At 42.1% G+C, this 25,024-nt stretch overlaps 2 protein-coding genes and 1 long non-coding RNA gene across 8 annotated transcripts; 1 reads left to right on the top strand and 2 right to left on the bottom strand.

The window, feature by feature from the left end:
* Positions 1–111: 111 nt before the first annotated feature.
* LOC124404976 lies at positions 112–5,596 on the bottom strand. Its single transcript, XR_006929040.1, has 2 exons — positions 5,354–5,596; positions 112–246 (listed from the first exon to the last, which is right to left on the bottom strand). It is a non-coding gene; the product is annotated as an uncharacterized LOC124404976 (long non-coding RNA).
* Positions 5,597–7,318: 1,722 nt separating this feature from the next.
* LOC124404968 (dual oxidase maturation factor 1) lies at positions 7,319–12,249 on the top strand. 2 transcript variants are annotated; one of them, XM_046879537.1, is made up of 8 exons: positions 7,319–7,475; positions 8,494–8,666; positions 9,710–9,767; positions 9,945–10,079; positions 10,172–10,379; positions 10,462–10,673; positions 11,627–11,822; positions 11,944–12,249. In XM_046879537.1, the coding sequence occupies exons 2-8, from the start codon at positions 8,502–8,504 to the stop codon at positions 12,113–12,115; spliced, it is 1,146 nt and encodes a 381-aa protein (XP_046735493.1). In that variant the 5' UTR covers positions 7,319–7,475; positions 8,494–8,501; the 3' UTR covers positions 12,116–12,249. The 2 variants fall into 2 exon arrangements, with proteins under 2 accessions (XP_046735493.1, XP_046735494.1); XM_046879538.1 differs by lacking the exon at positions 7,319–7,475 and adding an exon at positions 8,094–8,165.
* A 153-nt stretch (positions 12,250–12,402) lies between these two features.
* On the bottom strand, positions 12,403–24,448 carry LOC124404959 (dual oxidase). 5 transcript variants are annotated; one of them, XM_046879516.1, is made up of 20 exons: positions 24,204–24,448; positions 21,878–21,961; positions 20,983–21,144; positions 19,969–20,156; positions 19,249–19,453; positions 18,727–18,893; positions 18,289–18,525; positions 17,750–18,195; positions 17,450–17,651; positions 17,033–17,371; positions 16,597–16,821; positions 16,306–16,524; positions 15,859–16,062; positions 15,451–15,763; positions 14,852–15,226; positions 14,546–14,763; positions 14,005–14,466; positions 13,764–13,919; positions 13,547–13,675; positions 12,403–13,119 (listed from the first exon to the last, which is right to left on the bottom strand). In XM_046879516.1, exons 1-20 carry the CDS (start codon positions 24,301–24,303, stop codon positions 12,991–12,993), a joined length of 4,560 nt encoding a protein of 1,519 aa, XP_046735472.1. In that variant the 5' UTR covers positions 24,304–24,448; the 3' UTR covers positions 12,403–12,990. The 5 variants fall into 5 exon arrangements, with proteins under 5 accessions (XP_046735472.1, XP_046735473.1, XP_046735474.1 ...); XM_046879517.1 differs by having other exon boundaries at positions 17,045–17,371; XM_046879518.1 differs by lacking the exons at positions 21,878–21,961; positions 24,204–24,448 and having other exon boundaries at positions 19,969–20,151; positions 20,983–21,113.
* Positions 24,449–25,024: the final 576 nt, after the last annotated feature.

The following is a 25,024-nucleotide window of genomic DNA, read 5'->3' as shown; positions in this document are numbered from 1 at the left end:
GATTTCGAGTCTGTAACACGTTGCCACGAAGGTGTAGGTCGATTATTTGAAGGTTCGAATCCGGAAAATGGAGGAGAATTGAACAGTTCGAAATTTATAGGGCATACCGACCTGTTTCACTAGGCTTCGTTTCTTCCGGAGGTGTCTTTACGTCTTCTGTTTCGGTATCATTATCGCTCTCCGACTTTGCGACGTCGGTTGAATCTACCGAAGCTTCCTCGTTATCGTCCTGCACCGATGGTGTGCCTGGAATGTCGATTGTAATCGTATGACGTTTTAGAGACTGACCCGATTTCCAGACGATCGTTTATTCGCTACTTCATGCATATTTTTAGGTATCTCATTTCGTTATATATATATATATATATATATATATATATATATATATATATATATATATATATATATATATATATATATATATATATATATACGTATCATATTGAATTGTATTTTTATCATGTATATTATGTATAATATCAGTGATTTGTCGTACCTTCAGTTTCCGACATCTTACCTCGGTAATGGGAACGCCTAAAAAGAGAGAACAAAAATTTTGTTACCAATGATAATAATTCGCAGAGAGAAAAGATACTTGATTCGACTTTGAATGACGGAGAGCGAATGAATCTAGAGTGTAGTCTGACTGTGTGTACGCATATGTAGTACCTTCTACGCGTGCAACATAATGCATTTCGTATTACGACTTACTTAACGTACGTATATCTACGCCGCTTATATCGCGAGGAATGCTTGCTTGACGTTCTTGACGAGATAAAAAGAAAACAGAGAAAAAGAAAGAAAGAAGATGAAGAAAAAAGAATATCACGTGATCACCTGGATATCTGGACGTCGACGACGTTCAAGTTTTAAGAATCACTCAAGACTCATCGCCGGATAAATATGACATAATATACGTATAAGTTCTAATCTATCCGCCGCTATAATGTCGTCTGTAAAGACAAAACGTGATATTGAAACGATCGCAAGTAAATTCAGAATCGCTGTCGGTTCGTTTTTATCTTCTTTTTTCTCGCGTAAAAATGGGGATGAACGATTTTCGCGATTTTAACCCGCTACGACGGTGATGATCTTTTTTTATTCTTTCATTTCTAACGCGGGGTATACGCGTAATCCTGTCATTTCGTCCAAATTTTGTACGCACATAGCCAGACACGTTTTTGAAGAACCAATGTGTAGGATTTCAAACACTTCAGCTTCGCATTTGCTTTACGTACCTACCTATACACGCAGCTCTGGCAACTTGCTATTTTACACGCGAAAATAGCTCTTTTGACCTGTTTAACGTAAACCGCAAATTCTTGCTAATTCCGTGTGTCCGACACTTATGTATGCGTGAAATCTGTGCAATACCACGTCTGCAAAAATTTCTTTTCCAACCCCGTTACTTTTTTCGCATTAGTGGGTTGCAACTATTTTCTTCCACCGGGTGTATGGACGACGATTCATATTACAGGTGTATATCAGGCCTAGACTATACAAGTTAAAGAAAAAACACTTCATCCCATTCACATAGTCTCTAGATTTCATCAAAACAGGGAAAGACGGAGAGGTAGAAAAAGACAAAGTTACTGCAGTGTAAAACGGAAAAATAGACGGGGAGACACCTTCTTATAGGCATGATACGTAGTATGAGGCGTTTCTGGCACGAGCCGGGGCGAATAATACAAACTTTGGTTGCACATCGCAATAAACATTTCGCAAATGAATATAGGTATCTATAATACGCGGGTATGAGTACAAAGCGAGAAAGGATTCGAAGCGTATAATCCTGGTGAAATATGTCGGAATTAAAAATATTCGGATTACGGTAGTATTTTTGTATATTCAGGGTATTTTTGATACTCGGGAATTCAAATCTGAAGTGATTTTTCATCTGTATAACCGGCGTTTCGAGAAAAGCTGAAATTTTGACTTTTTTTTTTTTACCTTTTCCTAAACACTTATTACGTCCTCATACGTCGAAAACGGAGTCGATTTAACGAATTAAGAAAAAAGAAATTCTACTTATCGACAACATCTGAGGAATATTTGTGAAATATTTTCTTATTTCTCAATTTATTAATCCAACTCGGTTTCCGACATATGAGAACATAATTCGATGTAGAATTTTCCGCTCTATGCGATAATCGAGTCAATTTTTATCTATCGATATCAGTTTTCGAAGAAAATGCAGAAAACTTCAAATTTTCCTGTTTCATCGAAACACCGGCAATGCAGCTGAAACACGACTTCAGATCTGACTTACAGAGGGTCGGAAATCCCTATCGACACAAAAGTGCAGCCGTGCTCGAAATATTTTTAATTCAGACCTATTTCGACTGGACTATCTTAGCGGTTTGTGCGTATATAAGCAAGTATAATACGCCTTGATCGCTGCACCCGGTACTACCGCGGCCACTACCCACGAGGCCGCGAAGTCTATAAATAATATCACGCACAATATAACACTGTACTACAACTATATATCCAGGGTATACAAAGTATAAACGACCGGCTAGCCTCCCCCCCCATTTCCTCCAGCCGGCATCCCCTCCCAATATTTTTCTTTCATATACAAATTTCGTTTTTTCCGAAGGATATAATATTTCATGCCAAATTATAATAATCAAACTCGCAAACCTACAGGAGATGCTTCGATCGTGTTTTTTCCGCTATGTGATCGAAGTCAGTAACGTTACTGTAACGATGCATGTTAAAGAAAAATCTCTGCTTCGAACCATTGAGATTTTCTATAAACTTTAGTAAATTGTTCTGAACCAGACATTTAATATTTTCGAAAAGTTAACTCCTTGAAAGTAATTCTGAAAATTGTAAAACAATGAATATCTAATTCCGGATGTTTCGTGACGTTAACGCTACTCACTTCAACCTCTTTTTCTGCCCATGGTCGTTCAGACGTTAGGGAACACTTGCTATAAACCGGAGAATCGTCAGGGTCGAATCCGGAACACTGAGAGCGTACTGCAGTAAGGACCAGCAAGCTGGATGCTGCAGGACGGAATCACACGTCGCGTTACCTTACCGTAGCCTTTTCAGAGAGAGAGATAGAAAGAGAGAGAGAGAGAGAGAGAGAGAGAGAGAGAGAGAGAGAGGCTCCCACACGCGGATGTGCGATTCTCTTTGTGCGTATAGTATAGCGGAGTTGGTGGGATGATATTTGCGGGCTGCGCGACTTTCGGTGGTACAGGAATGATACCGAGCGCATGCAGAAGATAAAGATACATACACTGAAACAAGTATATAGGCACGGCAAAGTGGAAAACCCCCGTTTACAGCAAAGCGATAACCCCAACGGTGCTTCTTATAGAATCAACCCGAGGAGCAAATTTAGACCGTTAAAACCAGACGGCGAGGAAAGATCCACCGCCGCCTTCATCAGCCATCCACCACAAAAGCTGCACAGTCAGGCTACTCTTTTGCACACTACTCGCCAATTTTTCAATGCGATTTAAAAGTATATACGGTGTCGGTCAATCGCTCCTTGAATGGCACAGTCTGCCAAGTCAACTCTACACTCTTACTTTCCTCATTGACGATCGTACATTGTAAAAATTGACGGTGGACTGTACTGTAGAACAATGTTTGTGGTCGATTCAGATCTTGAACGTGAAATGGTGCTAGATTGAGACCAAAAAATATTCTACAAAAGTCCGCTTTCTTTTTCTTTTTTTTTCTCTACAGTGTACAAGACTTGGACTCGCGACTTATCGACGTTTAACGCGATAAATTTAGGAGGTTGACACACGCTTTTAAAGAACTTGGCTGCAGGTCGTCGTCGTCGCTTGCATCCCTGCGGTGACGTGGTGCAGGTATATCGTGAAGCACAATGGTATAACAGGTCTACGAATGCGCGCGTCACACAACTGCGACTGGTGAGTAAGTTCCTGTACCTCTGATGCCTACTTGGCTGATTCGTTACACGGAAACAAAACTTTTGAAAACAAGGTCACCGAGGAGGGTTCAGGTCGATAGTACCAATGCGAGGTTTACTCAGTGGTTTCCAGCACAACGCTTTGTGCTTGATCAACTTCACCGAATCTCAACTTCAAGCACACTTGGCACTCGATAAAGAGCTGCTTCCGAGATCGGAATTTGGTTCCGCATGTTATTGGATCGAAAACGTGCACTTGCAATTTGAATATACGGTGTCGTTATTTAGTCACAAGTATATGATCACTTACTGCACGTGCTTCTCAGTCAGGTTTGATCGTCGCGCGGTGGTTTCCCATTTGCGAACATGAAAACGGCTATCTCTGGAGTCACTGCATGTGTTGGACCGATAAAAGGCGGGTATTGAAAACGGTGCTGCAGACGGCTCAGGGTTTACCGTAAATAGATCGGTCAGTCGCACGTCGGAGACTAAGGAACGCACGGACCCCGGGAAGCCCGAATTCGAACTGAATCACCCTATCCATTACGGAATCCCCGTGTTCCCTGATGCATCGGGTGAGGGTAACCGGGAGCGGTGGTGGTTATCGGTCGACTGCACGAGCTGCAATGACTGCAGTCGAAGAAGAAAACGAAGTGGAAGAAGAGGAAGAGAGCCCGAGGTGATGAAAGCGCGAGAGAAGGAGAGGATCAAAAATGACTTACGTAAATGGATGAGCGCGACGCGCTACGATATGCGGCAGCGGTGGCAGGTCTTCGAGGAATCGACGGTAAGTGGATTGACTAGTGTCAGGTAACTCTTCTGGTTATCCCCTGCAGCAGCAGCAGCAACAGCAACGACGGCGGTGGCTATAAAGCCGTGAAACTTGGCGGTCTCATGACCCCGTAAGGAGAGCAATTTAACCGTCGAGTATAATAATAAAGAGACGCGGCGAATGGGGTATTGGCCGAGAATTATGAATTCCGTATATAATTCCGGTCTCGGTCGAACCAACTGGCTACACTCTTTGGCATGGATAATAACCGAGAAGAGAGCCCGGTAGGCACTGGGCGTCGAGTGTTGGTAATCCGCGGAAGAGGATCGCGCGTGTCGAATTGGCCGTTGTGCCGACCGCCCTGACTCCAAATGTGGTCGCGGTCGCCGATTCACCGAACAACGACGACGACGACGACGACGACGACGACGACGACGAGCAGCGGCGAATCGCGACTCCTCGACCTCCGGAAAATTTTCGCATCATCCGCAACCCCGGCTACACATCACAATCCACTGCACACTCGACGTTGTTGATGATGATCGGGATCAGTGATGAGGAATGTCCACGGACCCAAGAAGGGAAGGGACCAACGTCAAAAGCGAGGTCCCTATAATTCCACTACTGCTCTTGCTGCTGCTCTGATTTGTTAGTTAGGATATATTTCGAGAGTATGGTTTTGTTACCTTCGAGGGTTGGTAGGCAGTGGTGTTAAGGTAGTAGGTGGTGGTGGTGGTGGTGGTCAGGCTTATGGTGGTGGTTTTGGGGCCGATGTGTTTGGGCGACTGCGCGCCAGGCCTCAGACTCTGAGACGATGCTGCCGTCGCTGCTTCTTCTACTTCTACTTCTTCTTCGTCTTCTTCTTCTTCTTCTTCTGCTTCTGCTACTGCTGCTGCTGCTGCTCCCGAAGTATGGCATCACGCTGCCGGATTTAGATCGCTACCGAAATAGCTGAGTTATTGCTGTTACCTCAAACCTTAGCCGTCTGTTCTCTGCATGTATATACGTGTGTCGGCGTACACCTTAATTTTCCACCACACCATCGATTTGCCAAATCGAACACCTGCGCACACGGTATATGTATAAATTTTTTTTTTTTTTTTTTTTTTTTTCACCGATCCAAAACGCACTTTTCATACAGTTTTTACCTCACAGCTTCTATACCGTGTGTGTATGCAGTTTACTGATCCAGCAGTCGTCGAACTCGTATTTTTTTCACATCCGAGCAGTGGTATGCACTCGCTGAATTATTAACTTCCGGTGCAGAAAGAAGAAGATGCAGACCGAGAAAGGAGGATAATAAGAGTAAAAACAAAAACTCAACCTTACACACTTAACTGCTTCTAAAGATTCTCCAAATCTAATTGAAATCTAAGCTATATGCCATGTGATCGATGTATTGTAATTTATTATTTTTTTTTTTTTTTTTCAAATTTGTTTCAATGTGCCTTCGAATAAATCGATTCATCGTTGAGTTTTTCCATTGACATATGCAGTATACAAAAATAATTGAATACATCGGCTATATGCATCACACATAAAGGTATTGTACAGTTCAATCTCTGTCCGAGTCATCTTTAATTATAAATTTTCGCCTACAATGATATCCACATTGATAGACAGACGATTAATTAATTAATTAATTTTATCTGGTAATAATCGTTATCGGAGGAGATCGTATTTCCCACGTCTTCGTGACTGTTTAAAAAGAAAAAAAAAAAAAAAACACTTCGTTCAACCTTTCATTCTAATCACTAAACGTGACTGTTTTGCGTAAATTTCATCGTTGCCCCATCGGCAAGTGGGGACAAAAATAAACGAGGTGATGTTTTTTTTTCCACGGCGAGAAAGCCAAAAAACAACACGAAAACTAATTGACGCCTAAGGTTCAGACATTAGACGGAACCACTCTGTTCATAACTAACGATGTGCATCGAGTGTGTCGGAAATAATTTGAGCATCGTAGAATAAAAAATAATTTACTCATAGTATCAATTAAGAAGTTATATCGTGCGTGTACGTTTTATGCATGCTTCAATCGCTCGGCCTTTTGATAATTGCGACAGTATGAAGAAGTAGGTGCCCGTAATTGCTCATGTCGAACGTGAAACATCCAAGTAAATCAGTAAACTCCAACATCTAGCCTGCCGGTGAGAAAAAGGAAAGGCTTGAAGATTATTTGGCAGGAGGCAACGGATGCATAAAAAATTGTTCCATAATCTAATCTAGTTAGCAATTAATTACGGCACTTAAGCACGGCGTTCGCATCGTTACCGACGTAGTCGTCGACATTTAGAGTTCCAAGCTGTCTCCCACTTCGAGACTCCCTTCTCCGTTCTCCACAACCTGCAGCACCAGCAGCAGCAGCAGCAGCAGCAGCAGCAACCGACGGAGGCCACTTTCAATTCGAAACCTGTTAACCCACTTAACGGCAGTCTTTGTGCCACTTTTGTCCTTACCTGATGATGGCTGTGATACAAGACACGTAGTGCAGACCTCAGGTGCGAAAGGTGCGTGCAGGAAATGGAAGGTTCCGTTTATTCGTGAAACGTCAAAGCCACTCCGGATCCTGGAGATCAATAATTCGGCTCCAGGACCTCGTCGAGTGACTCGAGTTTTCCAGACACTTTGACAGTCAGTCAGTATCTATATAGTAGCAGTTATAACGAGGAGAGGTGCGTTGAAGTTGTACGGATTTGAAATTTGGAAGGGAAGAGAATTAACCGGTGGAAGTAGAGCAAAGCGGATATTATTCTTCATGGTTTAGTTCCTCCGACGGCACTGCTGCAGCTGCGAAATCTTATTGTGGTAAGTGAAAATAGAGAAAAACAAGAAAATCATTACGAATTATCCGGTGGTGGTTTCGTTCAACGATCACGCACTCACTGTACTGCTTTTAGGTTGCGAACCGGATGCAGTACACCGAGCAATCATTTTTTACAAAACTAAAATATCCGCGCACTTTTAGAGTAGGTAATTGAAGGGGTTGAATAGTGTCACACTTTTCTGCAGTTTGAATTCAAACGCCAGCGTGTATATCCTCTACAGTGTATAAACTTCGAGAGCTTCGAACATGTTGATCGTATTGCGATCGTTACGAATTCAGTCGAATTATTGTTACGACGTTTTCAACGTCAAGTTCACCTGTGACACAACCGGTTTTACATATCCGTGAATTGTTAGCATGTGTAAAACGGGGTGACGTGACTGGCGATTATTTGCACGTAGAAGAAATATTATCTTTTTTTCATTCTTTCTTTTTTTTTGTTACAGACGTATCCGCGTCGCAAATATCACAAGTATATTCATTGTTCTTCTCGTCTTTATACAGTTTTCGATTCGAAAAATTATATGCATTGTACGCTGTGCTGGCAGACGGCATAATATTGTTATATCCCTGCTTATACCTACACGGCTGTTGAAATGCTCTTCGCGCATTCCTCTCGAGGCCAATATCCTACCAAGACCTGACTCACTGCAGTCTGTATACCTATACAGGTACACTCATGTTCTCATTATCCAGCACCGTCCACGACTGTATACAACGATATGATCTACGTATAATGATCCTTTCTCCAAAAATTTTCGGCCCAAGTGCGCCGTTGATTTTAATTCAATTCAATCTGCGGTTTATCAAAGCGTAGAACATGTCATGTTGAACCAAACCGTTACAAAATATTATTCTTTCAAGATCCATAACGATTAGAGTTAGCGTTGATGCTTCGGAACTGTTTTCATTTCTCTCGACTGAAACAACAATGCTTAGGCAACAATAAAGTGAAGGGGATGACGGTTGGATGTTTTTTTTCATTTGTTTTTATTTCAGAAGGCGAAATGAGGGGCTGGTTCGACGCATTTCGTAGCGACGGTGGACCCACGCTGTACAGTTACAGTAACCGGACGCCAGTCAGTGGAGACGTTCACCTGATAACGATATTCGTCATATTTTGCACGATATTCACAGCGTTCGTCATTATATTTCCGGGAATACGAAAGGAGGTGAGAGATTGGTGGTGATTTTATTTCTTAATTAGCATTTACAAGACCTTACAGATGTGCAATGGAACACACAATATGTTACAATCATCGCGTTGTGACACGTGACACCTGCATTATACGTGATGAGCATTGTCATGTTGGGGCGTTGAAAAATAATGAACGACAGAATCAAGTTGCTGGTTCTTGCTGGACTTGTTCGTTTCTTAGAATGATCGTTGTGAAATCGCACGCGAAAAGCATCCGTCTCTTATAATTTTACCAATACAAGTTGATGCGAACCGGAAAAGTTTGAAGGTTCCTACAGCACGATCTGTCAGCCTGGGTGTATTAATAAAATCGTTGAAGCGTTGCGAAGCGTGTTTAGTTGGGTCGGATTTTATTCTCGCAGCTTTTTACATTCACAAATGTACGCGTCTAAAGTATACACACATCGTATGATATTTCGCAAGAGACGCGGCGGCGCGATGACGTTGGGTAAATATAATTAATGTGTATTCGTTGAACGGGATTTTTTGTTCCACTCATTTTTTTGCTGCACCGTGTAAGATTTCCTGAGTACGATTTATTGCGATATAATTTAAATTATTATTGTTACAAAGATATTGATTGAAAAAAATCGTGATAATTGAAGGAATAATTCATTTCCGAGGAAGTTACCCCTCTATACATATACATGTTTTGCATAAGTTATACGTTTTTCGAGTCAGATTTTAGATTTTGAAATCAGATTTTGAAAATTCACTATGGCGAATCCAATCAGCTACCCCGAAAACCCCTGAATAGAGACTTTCTACCTCATTCGATCAAATTTGAAATTTTCGTGCGCCATATTGAATCCGCCATGTTAAATTTTTGAAATCTAATTCCAGATTCGTAATCAGCGACCGATATTATACTATTTTGTTATGAAATATGACTCAGCACAATAACGTGTGACTCAAAGGGTTAAATGTGACCAATTCACAGTGTGTATAATGTTGAAATGTACGATATACCTGGATAGATCAACACGATCATTTGAAGTTTAAATATTTGTTCCGCAGAGGCTAACGACATTCCTAACCGTAACCCTCAGCCTTTTTGTTGGAACAACGATTCAAGGTTCGTATAACAGTTTGAAAAGTCATTGGCTGCACTTAGCGTGCCTTAAGACCGCAATGCCACGTATAATAATGCGGTGGTAATTCCATCATCATTGTGCAACGGCGCAATGTCATTACGCCCAGTTATTTGAAATTACATTATTTCCATTGCGAACCTGTAACAACCGCGTGGCAGTTGCTCAATACGGATCGACATGGCATACAGCTTCGACAACGGTCGTCAGTTCCTACAGCGCTTTTTCAAGGGAAAAAATGACCGCTGAGATCGGCGGGTACATCGGCCTAATGCACATCAACATCACCTACACAGGTATGTGCGTGGAAAGAGAAGGATGAAAGGATAAAAAGAAAAAAAAGGGAGTACCATCCGACATTTGTGACTGACTTTTTGCCAACCATCAGGCGGCGAGGGTCACAACGACGTCGAATTCAATGAACGATTTTGGTGGCGAAGTCCAACCGAGATGTCGAAGAGCTTCAAGGACGCCCTGCACAGAGGCGCCCCCTTCCCAATTCTGTCGGTAGCTGAGTACTTTAGTCTTCATCAGGAGGGTTTTTCCTGGGGCAGCCGATACAGGGAGGCAGGCTACTACTCGTCGATAATGCTGTGGTAACTAACTTGACGTTTGAATTTCGAACAGTAACTCTAATCTCAATTGTTTTGAGAAATAATTTCCCCTCGTCATTCGAAGGACCTCTTTTGCTTCTTGGGCCATGATGAACCTCCTCCTAATGGTTGTGCCTCGATACGGAGCCTACAGCATGGTGTGCACTGGAATTTGCATGCTTTTGACCAATCTGACCTACTGGTCTCTCCTTCCGTGCGAACCTCTCGTCGCGCACATCGATGGATCTATTCTGATTTTCAATTTGGGATGGAATTATTGGCTTGTCCTGGTCGCCGGTGGGTGTTATCTGTAATCGACATTCTTTTTTCAGCAGTTACCGATGGAGCAGAGTTTTCTTTATTTTGAAATTTTGTATCTCCTCTTGATTTCATGGAAACTGTTTTTCTCGCGTTTTTGATCGATTCGATATCCGGGAAAAACCCCGCGCTGATTTATATCCTCGTACAAGTTTACGCGGCTGTATTTCAAATTGATTTACATTATTCACTATACGTATATATACATAACGACGCGTGATTTTGATCGGTACGTTATTTGTGGCTATTCTGTGAAGTCATTAGACGTGCTCGATTATTTTGCTTTTCGGATATTTTAGAATTTACGATCCGATGCACCAGACTCGCGTCAATTTGTCAAACTCCTACGCGAGTTCATTTCGACATTCGTATTGCAGAAATATAAGAATTTCAAAATGAAGAAAAAAAGATACACGTCGGCCACGTTCAGTAGCTCGGTGAATGATTATTGTGACGTATCCAAAACCTGAAGACAGTTTCACGCGTTCCATTCCAAAAGTGTCGATCACTCGCGACACATTTTGTGCGGAATATTTTTCCCCTTCCTGTCCTGTGGGCGAGAGAAAGAAAATGGAAAAAAATGTTCGGTATCGTTCAGACGATACTCTTACGTATATATGTATACAAGCCTATAGGCATGTAACGTTCTTGGCGATGAGCCCATTACGGGGATAGAACAAGACGTACAGACGGGACTAAATGGAAGAGAAAATGAAAGGGAGGAAAGGGGAGGTGAAATCGTGGGTGAGGGAATACAAAAATAACCGACCGTAATTTTTGACTTATAGCATTATACCTAGGCGAAAAAGGGAACGAACCTATATAAATATGAAAATCATCTACAACTTATGTGTAACTCTTGAATTCTATTGTATTCTTCTATTTGTAATGTAATTGAATTTAAAAAAATTGTCTATCCCTTTTTGAAACAGGAGTCGGATGCCTATTCGCCGGTCTCGTGATCGCGGCGATTGATCTGATATTTCCCCATCAATTTTCAACGATCCTAGAGGTTGATTACGACACGCCGTACGACCGTCACGTAATTATTGAGGAAAGTTTCGGCACCAGGAACACCAGGCGAAAGTTGCCAAAAATTGAAGACGCTTTTGGTGAACGTATAATGAGGTAAGGTGAAAGAAATTATCTGCCGCCTATAAAGATTTAACTGCAATTTGGAAGTATATATATAGCTAACTGAACACTGATTTTTATCGAGCGTTATTCTTGTGCGAATTTTATTTTTCAGGCAGCTTTCCCACAAGCTGGGTAACGGCAGGGATGACACAAAGGGTGTCATAAATCAGGGATACGTCGGCACCGAGCAGCTGGAATTCGCTCAACCGATCGACGACGATCCGAGCAAGAATCAGAACTGGTCTTATCCGTTTCCACCGTCGCCACGACGGACGATTAACTAACAGAGGTTACTCGCATCGATCCATCTAATATTTATTAATGCTAATTGTGAATTATTTATGCAAGTCGGTTGTATAAATGTATAATGTATATGGATGAATATAACGTAAACGTTATACGGAAGATCAATGAAACGTCAATCAATATCGTTACTTTAAATCGTTTCTTTTCTGGATACTTCAGCTTTCCAAAACTAGTATATATATATTGTATAAGTCGGAAAGCATATTTAGAGAAAATTTTCTATCGATGTAAAGTTTTATACGTGAATAAATATCAAAGCTTGAACATAATTCAAGATTTCGCGTCTTGTTTTATTTTGTGACAGGGACGGAAGGAATACACGACGGAAAGGAATTTAGGTCAATTATTACGGTATATAATAGAAGACATAATGAATGAATAACTTATTATTACTGACCTAGAGGTATAATAATATTACATGTTTAACGTAAAAATAAATTTCTACGCAATACGGTATATAAATATATAATACAATTTTACGTTTTTTTCTTGTTTACTTTACCATTTTCAATCACGAAAAGCATTTGTCTATACGAGTATATCTCACTGTACTGTACATGTACATACATATACATCAACGCATGTTAAATCAGCTGTGTATACATTAAGGCGATTTGTTTATAAATCTGCAGTTGTAAGAACTCGCCTGTATACGCTGCTACGTATAATTATACAAGCTGTTTAATGCGTTGTATCTCATTGCTCATTATTCGCGAATATTCGTTTATATTTACACTGGCGAATGCGAGAGCTTGTACACAGTGTACACATAATTATAGCTATATGTATAGTGTAGATACCGAAACGGTAACTCGGTCTGAAATTCGGCCTAGAAACTTCGCTAGGTAATTTTCTAGCCAAAATTTTCAAAGTGATGTATAAAGTAGGGTAAACGTCGCCCCTTGTTCACCTCGTCGCAACCCAGCATCACGCTTTTCGTTAAAGGACGAGGACCACAGCTGAAGACCCCGATTTTACTCACCTGCATAAAATTCAATAGAAAACAAAGAACGCCGTTAGAATTAGGATTAAAAATAGCTGAGCGAAATGCGCCGATCTTTGATGCTGCAATGTAAAGTTGGACCTTTATAAACTGGTTAAAAATACCTTCAGCTCAGTCAATAGAATATTCATATACCAAAATTAGACGGTTTACATGTTGTTCAAACGTGGAAAGCCTTTTGATAGCCCGTAAACATCTGGCTGGCACTGTACCAGGTGCGTATTAAATGCAAAATTTAATCCCCGGAAAATGCTTTTCAGATGTTACAGGAAGTTGGAGTTTGTTCCGAGGAATCTAATATAACTGTAGAACTCGAAGAATGCAAAGAAGAGGGAAAAAGGAAGCTTGACCACGAAGTTCCATTCGATGCTGAATGAAAGAAATGTATCACGCATATCATACTCACGTAGCTGTGTTTCTTCTGAACGAATTTTAGGAACGACGTCATATCCGGCCTGCCGAAATGATTAATGGCCTTCAATCCAGTGAATATACTGGTCTTCGACAACCTTTGAAAATGATTTTCGCATATATACTGAAAAGAGAAATAAGAGATGAGGCGTGAGATGAGGTTTCGACGTTTTTAGCGCCATTTGCACAATCTGTAACAAGGATATACTGACCAACATAGTTGTGCGTAGATCGAACTTGTGAAAGAACTGTGTAATAAATATGTGTATTTCTAAAACATCGGTAACATCCTTCCTCTCGACGTCGCGCAGAACGTCGATGAACCACTCAAAGTGTTTGTGAGAAGGGCAGATCCACAAGAAGTATACCTGGACAGTATAACAGTAATACCTAGAGAATCTATACCCAAGTATCTTCAATAACCAAAAATCGGACAAGACCTTCCTCACTCACCTTCTTGCAAGCTACTCCCGAGTATCTATTAGTCGAGGTCCCGAAGACGAGATCGTTGAGCATCGAGGCGTACGGAGTGACCCCAATGCCCCCACCGACCATAACGGCGACTTCGAATTTGTACCAGTCTTGATTCCCGCCCCCAAACGGTCCCTCGATCCTTATCTTGGGGTGCTCGTCTTCGGGGTTGAAATTGCACGGGTCAAAGTAGTTGCGCAACTTCCAAGTCCAAGGACCCTGAGCCTTGATGTGACAGGACAAGAAGTTCTCGTGCGGTGCTGAGGTCAGCGTGAACGAGTGAAACTCGTTGGTCCTGAACGCCGTGCAGGAGAGACGTACCCACTGGCCGGAGAGGTACTTCAGGTTCGGTGGTCGGTAGAATTTTATCTTTATAACATCGGACGGCAGCAACTCCGTCTCGATTATGTCCAAGGCCATGTACTTCGTGCGCAGGCTGACCACCTGATAGAGGATTGGTTACATGTTCATTGGAGTAAAATATCTGCAAAACTTTCTCACTTTCACCGCTGGTGAAACTGACCTTGTCCAGGGCGTAGATGATCGCTGGACCGATGAAGAAGATCCAGAATCGAGGTGCTCCGGTCAGTCTGGCCAGTCCATGGACCAGGCACAACGCGTAGAGAAGAACGTAGAGACTGTGAGTAGACCAGAAGAACTTGTAGGCCTTTTGCCGTATCGTTGGATGAGCGAAGACGAATATGATCGTCATCACAACGAACAAAAGTATCCCGGTAAGACCTGCGCGTTGATAATGGGAGTTGATTGAGTACAATGCAATGATCCTTCAACCTCATTCCAACAATTGAACACCTTGATTTCCGCGTACCTGTCACTGTCTGGAACAACCAGAAGGTGATAGTGGGGCGAGCATCACTGGAAAAGCTGACTTCTCGGGTGAGACATCGAAGGTTGCCGATCGGTTGAGTGGATACGTGGTAGAAATTGACAATGTGACCAACGGTGTGAAGCACGGAGAAAAACAGCGCGGTGCAGGCGGCTATCTTGTGAAACTGAATGTGCGAATCGAGCGGAATGTACTGCTGGATTGAGAACTCCTTCAGCTTCGTCAGGAGGTTACGAGACATCGTAAGCAGGAGGAGACTGTAGCAGAACGACAACGCGGCGGCGGATCCTCTAGTTATTGCTATCCCGACGCCCATTATATGCCTCAGATCCGTGTGCTCAGCCATGAAGGAATAATCTGAAAGGACGCGGGTCTTATCTGCATGTTTACAACTTTCAACAAGTTTGTTGTACCGTTGTTCAATAACAGGAAAGAATAAGAATTCTTGGGTCACGCCGACTGAAACGTCTTAATAAAGTTTCAACTTTCTTTGGACTTGACCATCGCACCCAAGAATTCTTATCCTTCCATTTTGACAAGGTGAAAAAACGCCACCAGTTTCATTCGTCCAATAAACTCACGGATGAATCTCTCAACGAATAGAGCGATCGTGATCACGTAGAATATGAACAGATAGAATATGTTCTGACGATTTTCCTCGAGGAACGTCGATATCCCGTCCCACTGTTTTCGCGTCCAACTCTTGGTCGCCTCCGGGGGAAGCTGGTCTATGTGGAAGCTCGTCATCCTCGCGACGTTCGTTGAGGTATCAAGAAAGTTCTGCTTCGCCCCTTTGCAGTCGAGACCGATCGCCACGAAGTCGCCTTTGTACTCCTTCATCATCAGTTTGAAGTCATTGTAAGTTAGGTAATCCTTCCGCTCGAGGCCCGCATCCTGTTTCAAAATTTTTTTATTTATCATCTATGCCTAGAGAGTGAATTGATCGAGTCTTACTAGGCGGAGAAATAATGATCTTCGAATTCTATCACCTGGAACATCCCGTCGATCAGTTCGGTCACGTGATCGTCGCTGAGGCTGGTTGTACGGGCGATTTCAACAAGGGATCGAAGCATCTCCGACAGTTCACCCTTGTCGATAACCCCGTTGCTGTCGTTGTCGCACATGTCGAATATTATTCGAAGTTTGTCCTCGGTTTTACCTCGCGAAAATAACAGCACCGTGTCCAAAAATTCCTGCAGCAACGGACGCAGAAAGTCAGAATACTGTGGTAATCCTGATTACGCGATGAAGGACGACTTCGATCGATATTAACATGGTGTCCAGTGAAAAATCCATAACAAATTCAAGGTTTTTTCCAAGTTATTCAATGACATTAAAAATGGAATATTTCCCGGACGAAGAAAAATTAATGGACATTTCTAAGACCACTGGACACCATCTAATAGATCTCTTCGTAGGATTGCAATGCAAGTTACCTGAAACGAAATTCTTCCATCGCTATCTTTGTCCACGATGTTGAACATCTTTTGAACGAACACAGCATCCGGTCTCATGCCTAAAGCGCTGGCAAACTCGCTCTTCGAAAGTGACGTCCTCATCACTGTGACAACTTCTCCGCTGTCGCTGTCCTCTGATCGGCGACGTTTTTCACCAGGTCGAAGACCAAAGGTCAAAGCGTAGGCCTCCCTGAAGAACTGTCGAAATTATGGATCGTTAGTTGTCGGTGAAGAAATTTCACACATTTCGACACCGAATCCCAAGCTCACCTGTTCCAATTTCTTCTGACGTCGTTCTTTCGTTTCCGCTTTGGCAAGCATTATATCACGGTTGGTACGCATCAGCGTAAAGTGTTTGTTGTGCGAGGTTAAAAATGACTCTAATTTCGCAATGAACTTTCTACGCGAGCTTAAGGAATCCAGTTCAAGGACGAGATCGTAGTCACGAGGTATACGCAGCAATACCAATGGCTTGCGATGACTGTTCTCGCTCTCCTGAAGAAATTGAAATACATATTTTATTATCATAAAATTACCGATCGTCCTGTGACGATTTTGATGAGATGTAAAACAGATATCATGTATGATCTAACTAACCGCAATCTAGGCCTAGATCAAGAACTTCCTCCTGAACGGAAAGAAACTTCTTCATTATATACCAACGATCATAAAATTATAAAAAATTAATTACCATTTTTGTACATACATAATTAATTACCTGTGATTCCTCGATCGTGATTGAGTTTAGATTGTTGAAATTGAAAGTCCGGAGTTTCTCCCCTTTTCTGTTAACCACGTAGAGGGCTGCTTCCGGTCCAAATTTCACTTTAACAAGACGACGGTGATTGGCGTGCAACCATTCCCGCACCACCATTTTATCCACGCAAATTTTGCCGTCGCTACGCTTCTGTATTTCCTCCTGAAGAATCTTAAGTCTCCGTCTTCGTCTGTTCTGTAATTTAACAAGCCCATATCCAACTCCTGCGCAAAGTATCGGAATAAAACCGAGAAAAACGCAGGCGTATATGTAGACAAGTTCACTGCCCTGAAAAAATGTCCCCGAAAAACTAATTAGCGAACAATTCTATCCTCATAATATCATCTGAAAGATCGCGCGTCATACCTCGAAGTAATCGTATCTCTGCAGCGGCATGCACGACTCGAGAATCGATGAATTCAGCTGAAAGGGTTGAGGGCAAGGGTCGTTTTCCATCCATGTGAACAATCTCCTCTGCACAGCCTCCGGCGGTATCGACGTTGTGTTCACGACGATGTCCCAGAATTTCACTTTCCTAATCTCCTCAATTTCACTCTTGGTGAATATCCTGAAAGGACACGTTTGACGGATGGTTAATAACAGTGTTTAGTGTGATTAAACGCACTTCCAACGATTCCGTGCTACCATAGTTCAGGTATAACTAACCCGTTATCGAGGTTCTCAAACCAGAAGCGATCGGCGTCCCGCAAACGTGTGAACTGGTCCCTGATCACAGCCTTGAAGAGCTCTCCAGGCCCATCACTCGACTCGAGCATCCCGCCGACGTAGACGTCGATGTTCTCCAGGTTGTTGGAGTAGATTTCCATCAGGGACCTGAGCAGTTCTGGGTTCTTGTTGAACAGGGCTGGGTTTATCTCGTTCCAAGTCTTCCTCCTTGGCAGCTTGAAGTGCGCCCTGGCCGTGTTGTAGTCCGGGAGACCATTGTCTCTGCCTCGCATTATGTTCAGTGCTCCTAAATCACGACGGGAAAATTCCATCGGACCGAAGAGACTGTTCCTAACGTCGGAACAGAGCAGACTGTCCTCCTTCTCCGCCAGCTGGGAAGCCATTCCCATAACAAGTTCCTCGATCGTACTGTTCACCAGTACTTCCTGATCGGAAAGGAATGAAAAACGTTATTGTTGGTAGAATTTTAGAAGTAGAACAACTTTTTAAAGACACCTGTAGAAGGCGATTCAACTTACGTTCGAGTCCCACCAAGTAGAGCAAAGTCTCATGGCGGGTCTACCCATGCTGGTCTTTCGAAAATTGCACGACTCATCGCGACGGTAAATTCCAGGTGGTACAAGGCTGTGTCCGTATCGGAATGCGGCGCTTTGAAAAACGTGACTAATACCAGGATGAAGGTCAGGCTTGTAACCGGAATAAGGATTCAGCTCTTCGTCCAGGAGATTCGGCAAGTATTCGTAGACGATGATGTTCTGCGAATAGGATGACGTCGATGAAATTAATTGAGCGGCAATTACCGCTTAGCAAAATGACGAATTACGCGCAAGTGGACAGAAAAGGAGGCATCGTAAGTGGAGTTGAAAGAACGAATTGATCTCTGAAAAGTCAGTTGCTCCTCCTTTTGCCGTCAGACTAATTTCTAACAGCCTGCGGGATAATTGACCTTTGCTCACCTGAAGCGTCCCGACGACGACTCTTCGTGCCCTTTGAAAAACCTCCTCATCCGACATATCCGGGTTCTGTTTCTGGACCCGAGCCGCTATGACGTTGTGCCACTGATAGAACAAGATCCCAAATGCCAGTAGCGGGGGGTTTTGATTCGTCCTCGGATCTCCAAGCACTGTATATAAAAGGGTCGACATGAGATTGCCGCAGTTAAATTCCCACACGCACACATATTATCCACAAAACGACATCCGGTTCGCCTTGTTGTCTGCAAATCCACCTCATTTATCAAGACATGGAACTGCGTGAATTATTATCTCGGTTAAATCCAACCAGGATATAATTTTTTCTCTTATCCAAGTATAATCAACTCGCCAGTACGTGAAACAGGTTCTTCCATGGCTCATTCGGTGTGCATTTGTCGAAAGCGTTGCGATGCTTATTTAAGAATACCATTTCGCGATTAAGACTGACTTTTTTACTCCGTCAACTCGAATCGACGATTCAACGAAATCGAAATTCATACTCACGATAAAGCCGCTCCGGATTAAGCATCCTCATTACGTTTGGTACCGCGTGATTGAACAGCGGTGCTCGCATGGTGTTCCGAACCGGAAACTGCTTCTTCGGCTCCATGAGGAAGCTACCGTTTTTGAAGGACCTCATGGTGTTCGTCCAAGCCTCGCTGCCCGAGTAAATAAAGCTCCCGTCGATCCAGCTGGTCACTTTGTTGATCTGAAACCTCGCGTATTCACAGCTATTTTCCACTCACTTATCAACTCTCAAACTCCGTTCCATACAAGGAAGGTATCCCAGATGGATCTCTCGGATTTGATTTCTTTTCTAATATAGTATAGTAGACTAAAAACTAAGTGATACGTATTTTTTTTTACCTGCCATTAAACACTTTAAGGGGATGATTTGGCAGTTTCACTCACAAGAAGGTAACATTTTTCAACCAATCCAACTGGAAAAGTTTTCTCATAACAAGAAATGAAAAATAGAATTTTCTCACTTAAAAAAAAACATAAACTGCCAAATCACCCCTTAACATGCCTTACTTTGGAAAATGGTTTCACCCCCTCAAAGTGTTTAATGGCAGATGAAAAAAATACGCGTCGCTTAGTTTCTAGTGTACTATAAACATGTTACAAAATAAATCAAATCGCAGAGATCGACACGAAATACCTTCCTTGTCAGTTCCCTAACGAGCAACCCCTGAATTGAAGCGTTCAATAGGGATGGCGTACCTGTTCCCTGGGGCTGTTGGGACTGTGTCCAGTCTCTCTGTCATAATCGGCCCTTTGAAAGGGAATGTACTTGTTGCCCTGGCAGTCCTTGTCGAAGACTTTGTCGCACTTCTCGACATCGATGCGATGAAACTCGATCGGACATCCACTCTCGCTGGCCATTATTATCTCCGCAGTCACGAGCTGCCCTAAAACGTCGACCGCCATTAGGGTTCCATGTATGTGTACGTATGTGTGTCATATGTCATGTCGTTGCAACGAACGATCATTATAACTTTCGTAGGTACGTATGTAAAGCAGCTTTTACGGTCAGACGTGATTCGATACGCCGAGGCATGAATTACTTGGTGAAAAACCTGTTCCAAGGACGACGATGATTTTTTTTTTGTTTTTTTTTTGCTTTCGTTTTCCCTTTCTTCTCCAACCCCGTCTGATCTGTTCGCGGGAAATAAGACAATGTGATGCGGTTTTCATTTGGTCTACCTGTCTTGAACGAATCAAGCCTATATTACCACTGTGTTCGAGAGTTCAAGATCAGTGGCATTGGGGACCGCGTAACCACAGACTGCGGCCTGAGGTAAAAGGTATAAGGTAAACGTGCACAGTTGAGTACCTACTTCTCGTTTAGGTAAGCATCTACACACACACATACACACACGCATTACACGGTATCGTCCATATACCTAATGTGTATTACGAAAAGGCGAGAGTTATTGTGACGCAAGTTTGGAACGGATTACCATTTTTATAAACCCAAGACACTTGGCTGATCCTGTTTGTTTTTTCGATATACGGATATCGTGAAAAGGTAAACATATTATATTTGCAGAGATATGAAATGGATTCAAATCTATAACCTGTATAATACACACACACATATATATATATATATATATATATATATAGCGTCTAACTATACAGCGTCTAACTATACAACGTCTAACTATACAACTTATTCCTGTAAATGATCGCGTTTAGCATATAATCAGATCATGCATATATTTGTATACGTACCAAAGAAGGCGAACAAGGCGGTTTTGTTTTTGACCGATGGTATCCCGTCGTCACCTTGCATGAAAAGATCGCTCAGTTTTCGCGATGAAGGTCGATCTTGTCCAGCCATCATGTAAACTCCGTCCGAGTACGCGGCCGGTGCCTTGCGAATGAGTCTACTGTCTGCAGAAAATGTGCAAAACTGTTATGTAAAATACTTCAGTACGGATTTTCAAATTAGAATAATATTGTTGTAAATAAATCACATAAAATTGCGTCAAGATTTGAGAACGCCGAGAATTTAATATTTTGAATAATTTATTCCCGCGCTTGTTATAAACTTATGCATGCAGACTCTTTCTTATTTTGCATTTCCTCATTCTATATTATGTATAATATTATACCTTTCGACTTTCATCCTGATCGTTAGTAAGATATCGTGAAATTCGTGCATCTGGCATTCGGCGTATGTAACGGACTTTTGAGAGTATTATATTATACCGTTTTCGCCGAGCATCGCGAGAATCTACATGCGTAATGAATTCTATTTTTTTTTTTTCCTTTTCTTTTCAGTCTCGTTTTCTTATTTTTCTTTCTCACTACCGCGCGTATAACTGTACTTATCAGAGACACGCGGACTTATCTACATAACTTAAAGTTATTACCGATTATAAAGATAATATTTTACCGCAGATGAAAAGCTGATTTTCGGGTTACCAATTAATTACCGCATTAATCGAAAAGTTTAATAACCAACGAACGTAAAAGGCGAACTAACCTGTTATTCAATCATTTTTAAAGTAACCGCCGAATTACGGAGTTTCCGTACCTACGTCATAATCAATAATTCGAAAACCGAATACCTAATAAAACAGTTTGAATATTTCACTTGATACACATTTTTTAATTCACTCACCAACTGATCCCCAGTCCGGATGTGCCAAATTGTTGTACCAGCCATCGTACCTCTGTTTTTCAGTGTGATTGTACCTGACGATATCTGAAAATTGGCAAAATAAATAAAAAAAACATTTCTACATGCCTAAATGATATCACCTTGTATCACGTTTATCGGCATGTCTTTAATAATATTAATAACGATGTGGTTCGCATTTCTTCTGTACAACAAATTATATAGCTATATATATATATATATATATATTATGCCTGCGGAGAAATTATTAGTATGCCTCATAATATTTATATATATATATATATATATATATATATATATATATATATATATATATATACGGAATAATTAACGAGTAAACATATGATATCGTGTAACGTAATAAGACGTTACATATTGAAGATTGAAAGGCTAGACGTGAAAACCGAAACTTGTTGAAATATGTGCGCTGGAATGTCAAAACATTCCGTAGAAAATAAGGCATCACCTTGCAATGCATACGAATTGCGCTGGGCGTATTGCCCCAAGAATTGTATAATAGTTATACCGAATGCTCAATTATTAAGACACGTAAGAATTTTCTATTTTTTGTAATTTCAGTAGCTATCTGCAGATGCTAATTCAGCGTTACGGTCGTAATTCGCTCGGATAATATTTTTCTTTTCCTTTTTATTGCGTTTTTGGTTCGTTTTTCGAATTCCCTTTCAATTAACACTTGCTTCTCGTATTGTATGCAGTTTTTTCCCTCCCGTTCTACGACGGTTCTCTCACCGTGTGAAATGTGTAGGATATATAGGGTAATTACGATATCAACAATGACTAATTTCTCCTTACTGCAACGAATGATGAAACCGTTTTGTACACTCAGCCATGTCATTCGCCGATTCTCTAACAGTGAGTAAAACGGACGTGTATTTAAGTTGTTAGACAAAAGATTGCAGCTTTTGTAATATTATGGTAATTATAGATACTGGGATACAATTATTACCAGGAAATTACAAACAGCAGTTTTAATATAAAATTCACAGACTATCCATATTCGTGTAATAATTAGAGTTTAAAAATTGATTCTAAAATATGAATTATTCAATTTCTCGATTTTCGCAATGATCCTACCGATCTCACCTCATTTCATGTATGATAAATGCGTGAAATTTTATGCAAGAAGAGAAAAAAAAAAAATAAAAAAAAAATACTCAACGTTTGCGCGCCGTGTACTCATTAGTTTATAATCACTGTGCAACATAAATCTGCGGGTTTGTACTGCCGTGCATGAATAGTTATAGTCCTGGCTGTCGATACTGTGGTTTGCAAGAACACGCGAGTAATGGGTTACCTGGTAAAAAGTACGAAACCGGTAACGATCGGTCGGCACCTACGTGCAAACTGTGCAATATGCAGGGCAATAAGGACGTGAACAATCCTCCATTGTGAACTCTCGAAATCCGGTTCGATCGATCCTTTGTACTTAATGCCGAATGCCGTATGTTTATGTGTAGTTAGACAGAGATCTATCGGCTAGTGAATTTCTGCGGTACATTCATAATCGCGAATGCAGAGTATTTGAGGTGAATGCGTGACCTGATTGCGGGCTTGTACCGATCATATTCCTGTTCCCGAATCAAAACTTGTCGCCATTGTTTGAGATGGAATGATCGATAAATCGCGATATGAGTGTTTTGGGAAGTATTTGCAAGTTGTTACAGGACCGAGTCGGCGCTTTTCACTTCAAAGGTGTCCTTTGTCTTCGAGGTAACTCCGAGCTGTAATTGACGATTTTATCGAATCGCGATTAACTCCAGTCAACCGAGCAATTACTGCGCCAGGTTAAATGGGAGCTGGAAAAAGAATTCCATTCATAAAAGTGAAGGTATTCGTTTCAGGAGTTTCGAGTAATAGGTCTGGATCTGTTACTGTCTCGATCGATCATCGATCCCGCGTCCCGATATTACACAGATTAACGGTATAGATATCGCGACAGTTACCACGTGGATCGAGAAACGCAGTGACCATATAACTGTCACCGAGTTTGTAAAGTGAATAACAATTCGAGCCTGGATCAAGGATGCCGAAATCCATCGAAACAACACGATAATTAGTAAGAAATACGAGAAAACAACGTGTTTCTGAAAATTGAAACACGATAAGCGCCTAAATAAGTGACAAATTTCCGACACGCAAGTGTTCGATCACTCGAAAAAATCGTATCGGAAACGGAAAAAAACCAAAGGAAATTATAACGACCGAAAATCGTATCGATTAACGAGAGTAATGCACCCGCAGGTTGTGCAGTTTTTGAATGCAAAAAAAGATCAGTGACGAAACTCACCAGATTTAGTAACCGGGTTTATCCAAGCCACGATGAGGACAGCGTAAAGGACGAAAGAGCACAAGAACCCCCGACGGTGTTCGTTCCTGATAAAAGTCATAGTAAGTCGGTTGCAAGCATTTCACAAGGTGCCGCGGCAATGAATCGTCCCGATAGATGCGGAATTCGGTGTCATTTGCGATCGAGGAGTGTAAGCGAGCCGAAGAGTCGATAAATCGGTAGTAAATCGGTGAACACGCGGATTGCCGAGTGCCCTCGGTTCGCGACGTTTTTTCGTGTACTTATCGAACGGAATATTTCAGATTTCAAAGAGAGAGAAGCTGGCGGCCGCCGTTCGCCACGCTCGGTTCTCGTCTGTGGTTTCGAGTGGCAGACCAGCCAGCCGAATCCCCACCACGTACCTTCTCCATCCTCGTTCTCCGCATGCACACACACCTCCACCTTCGTCAAGAGCCATGCCGTCGTGGAACACGGTGAAAGTCACCGGCCTATTTGCTTCATTCCTGCAGACGCGATTCATAATCGGTCGACGTCACTTCACAGGCCTAGTTTCAGGCCTGTGGCACAGATCGGCCAAGGAAACCCGCGCTTCCAACCGATCGGCCCGCTTTCAAGGGCAGACCAACCATTACGCGAACCTCATGCAATATATCAGGAGTCTGCAGGCTCCGGACCGGAACCGGATGCGGCCCTCGGACGTCTCGAAGTCTCCTCATCGCCATGCTAGGACGCTTAACCCTTTAGTCACAGTGGAATTCTCAGTGTTCCACCAAACCTCAAAAATTTTCATGCCCCGCAGGCTTACCACAGTTTATTTTCAA

Source organism: Diprion similis, chromosome 3, assembly GCF_021155765.1.
Source record: "Diprion similis isolate iyDipSimi1 chromosome 3, iyDipSimi1.1, whole genome shotgun sequence".
In the NCBI taxonomy this organism is placed as follows: domain Eukaryota; kingdom Metazoa; phylum Arthropoda; class Insecta; order Hymenoptera; family Diprionidae; genus Diprion; species Diprion similis.
Note: the sequence above shows the minus strand (reverse complement) of the source record. Positions and strands in the feature narration are given on the sequence as shown.

What these genes read in the sequence shown, in the direction of transcription:
- LOC124404959 (XM_046879516.1), bottom strand. Translation starts at nt 24,303, where the DNA reads ATGACTTTTATCAGGAACGAACACCGTCGGGGGTTCTTGTGCTCTTTC. An exon ending in CTACTTGGTGGGACTCGAAC is followed by an intron (nt 18,196 to 18,288) that starts GTAAGTTGAATC and finishes CTTTCCGATCAG; the next exon opens with GAAGTACTGGTGAACAGTAC. An exon ending in AGAGATACGATTACTTCGAG is followed by an intron (nt 17,372 to 17,449) that starts GTATGACGCGCG and finishes ACATTTTTTCAG; the next exon opens with GGCAGTGAACTTGTCTACAT.
- LOC124404968 (XM_046879537.1), top strand. Translation starts at nt 8,502, where the DNA reads ATGAGGGGCTGGTTCGACGCATTTCGTAGCGACGGTGGACCCACGCTG. An exon ending in CATCAACATCACCTACACAG is followed by an intron (nt 10,080 to 10,171) that starts GTATGTGCGTGG and finishes GCCAACCATCAG; the next exon opens with GCGGCGAGGGTCACAACGAC. An exon ending in TTTGGTGAACGTATAATGAG is followed by an intron (nt 11,823 to 11,943) that starts GTAAGGTGAAAG and finishes TTTATTTTTCAG; the next exon opens with GCAGCTTTCCCACAAGCTGG.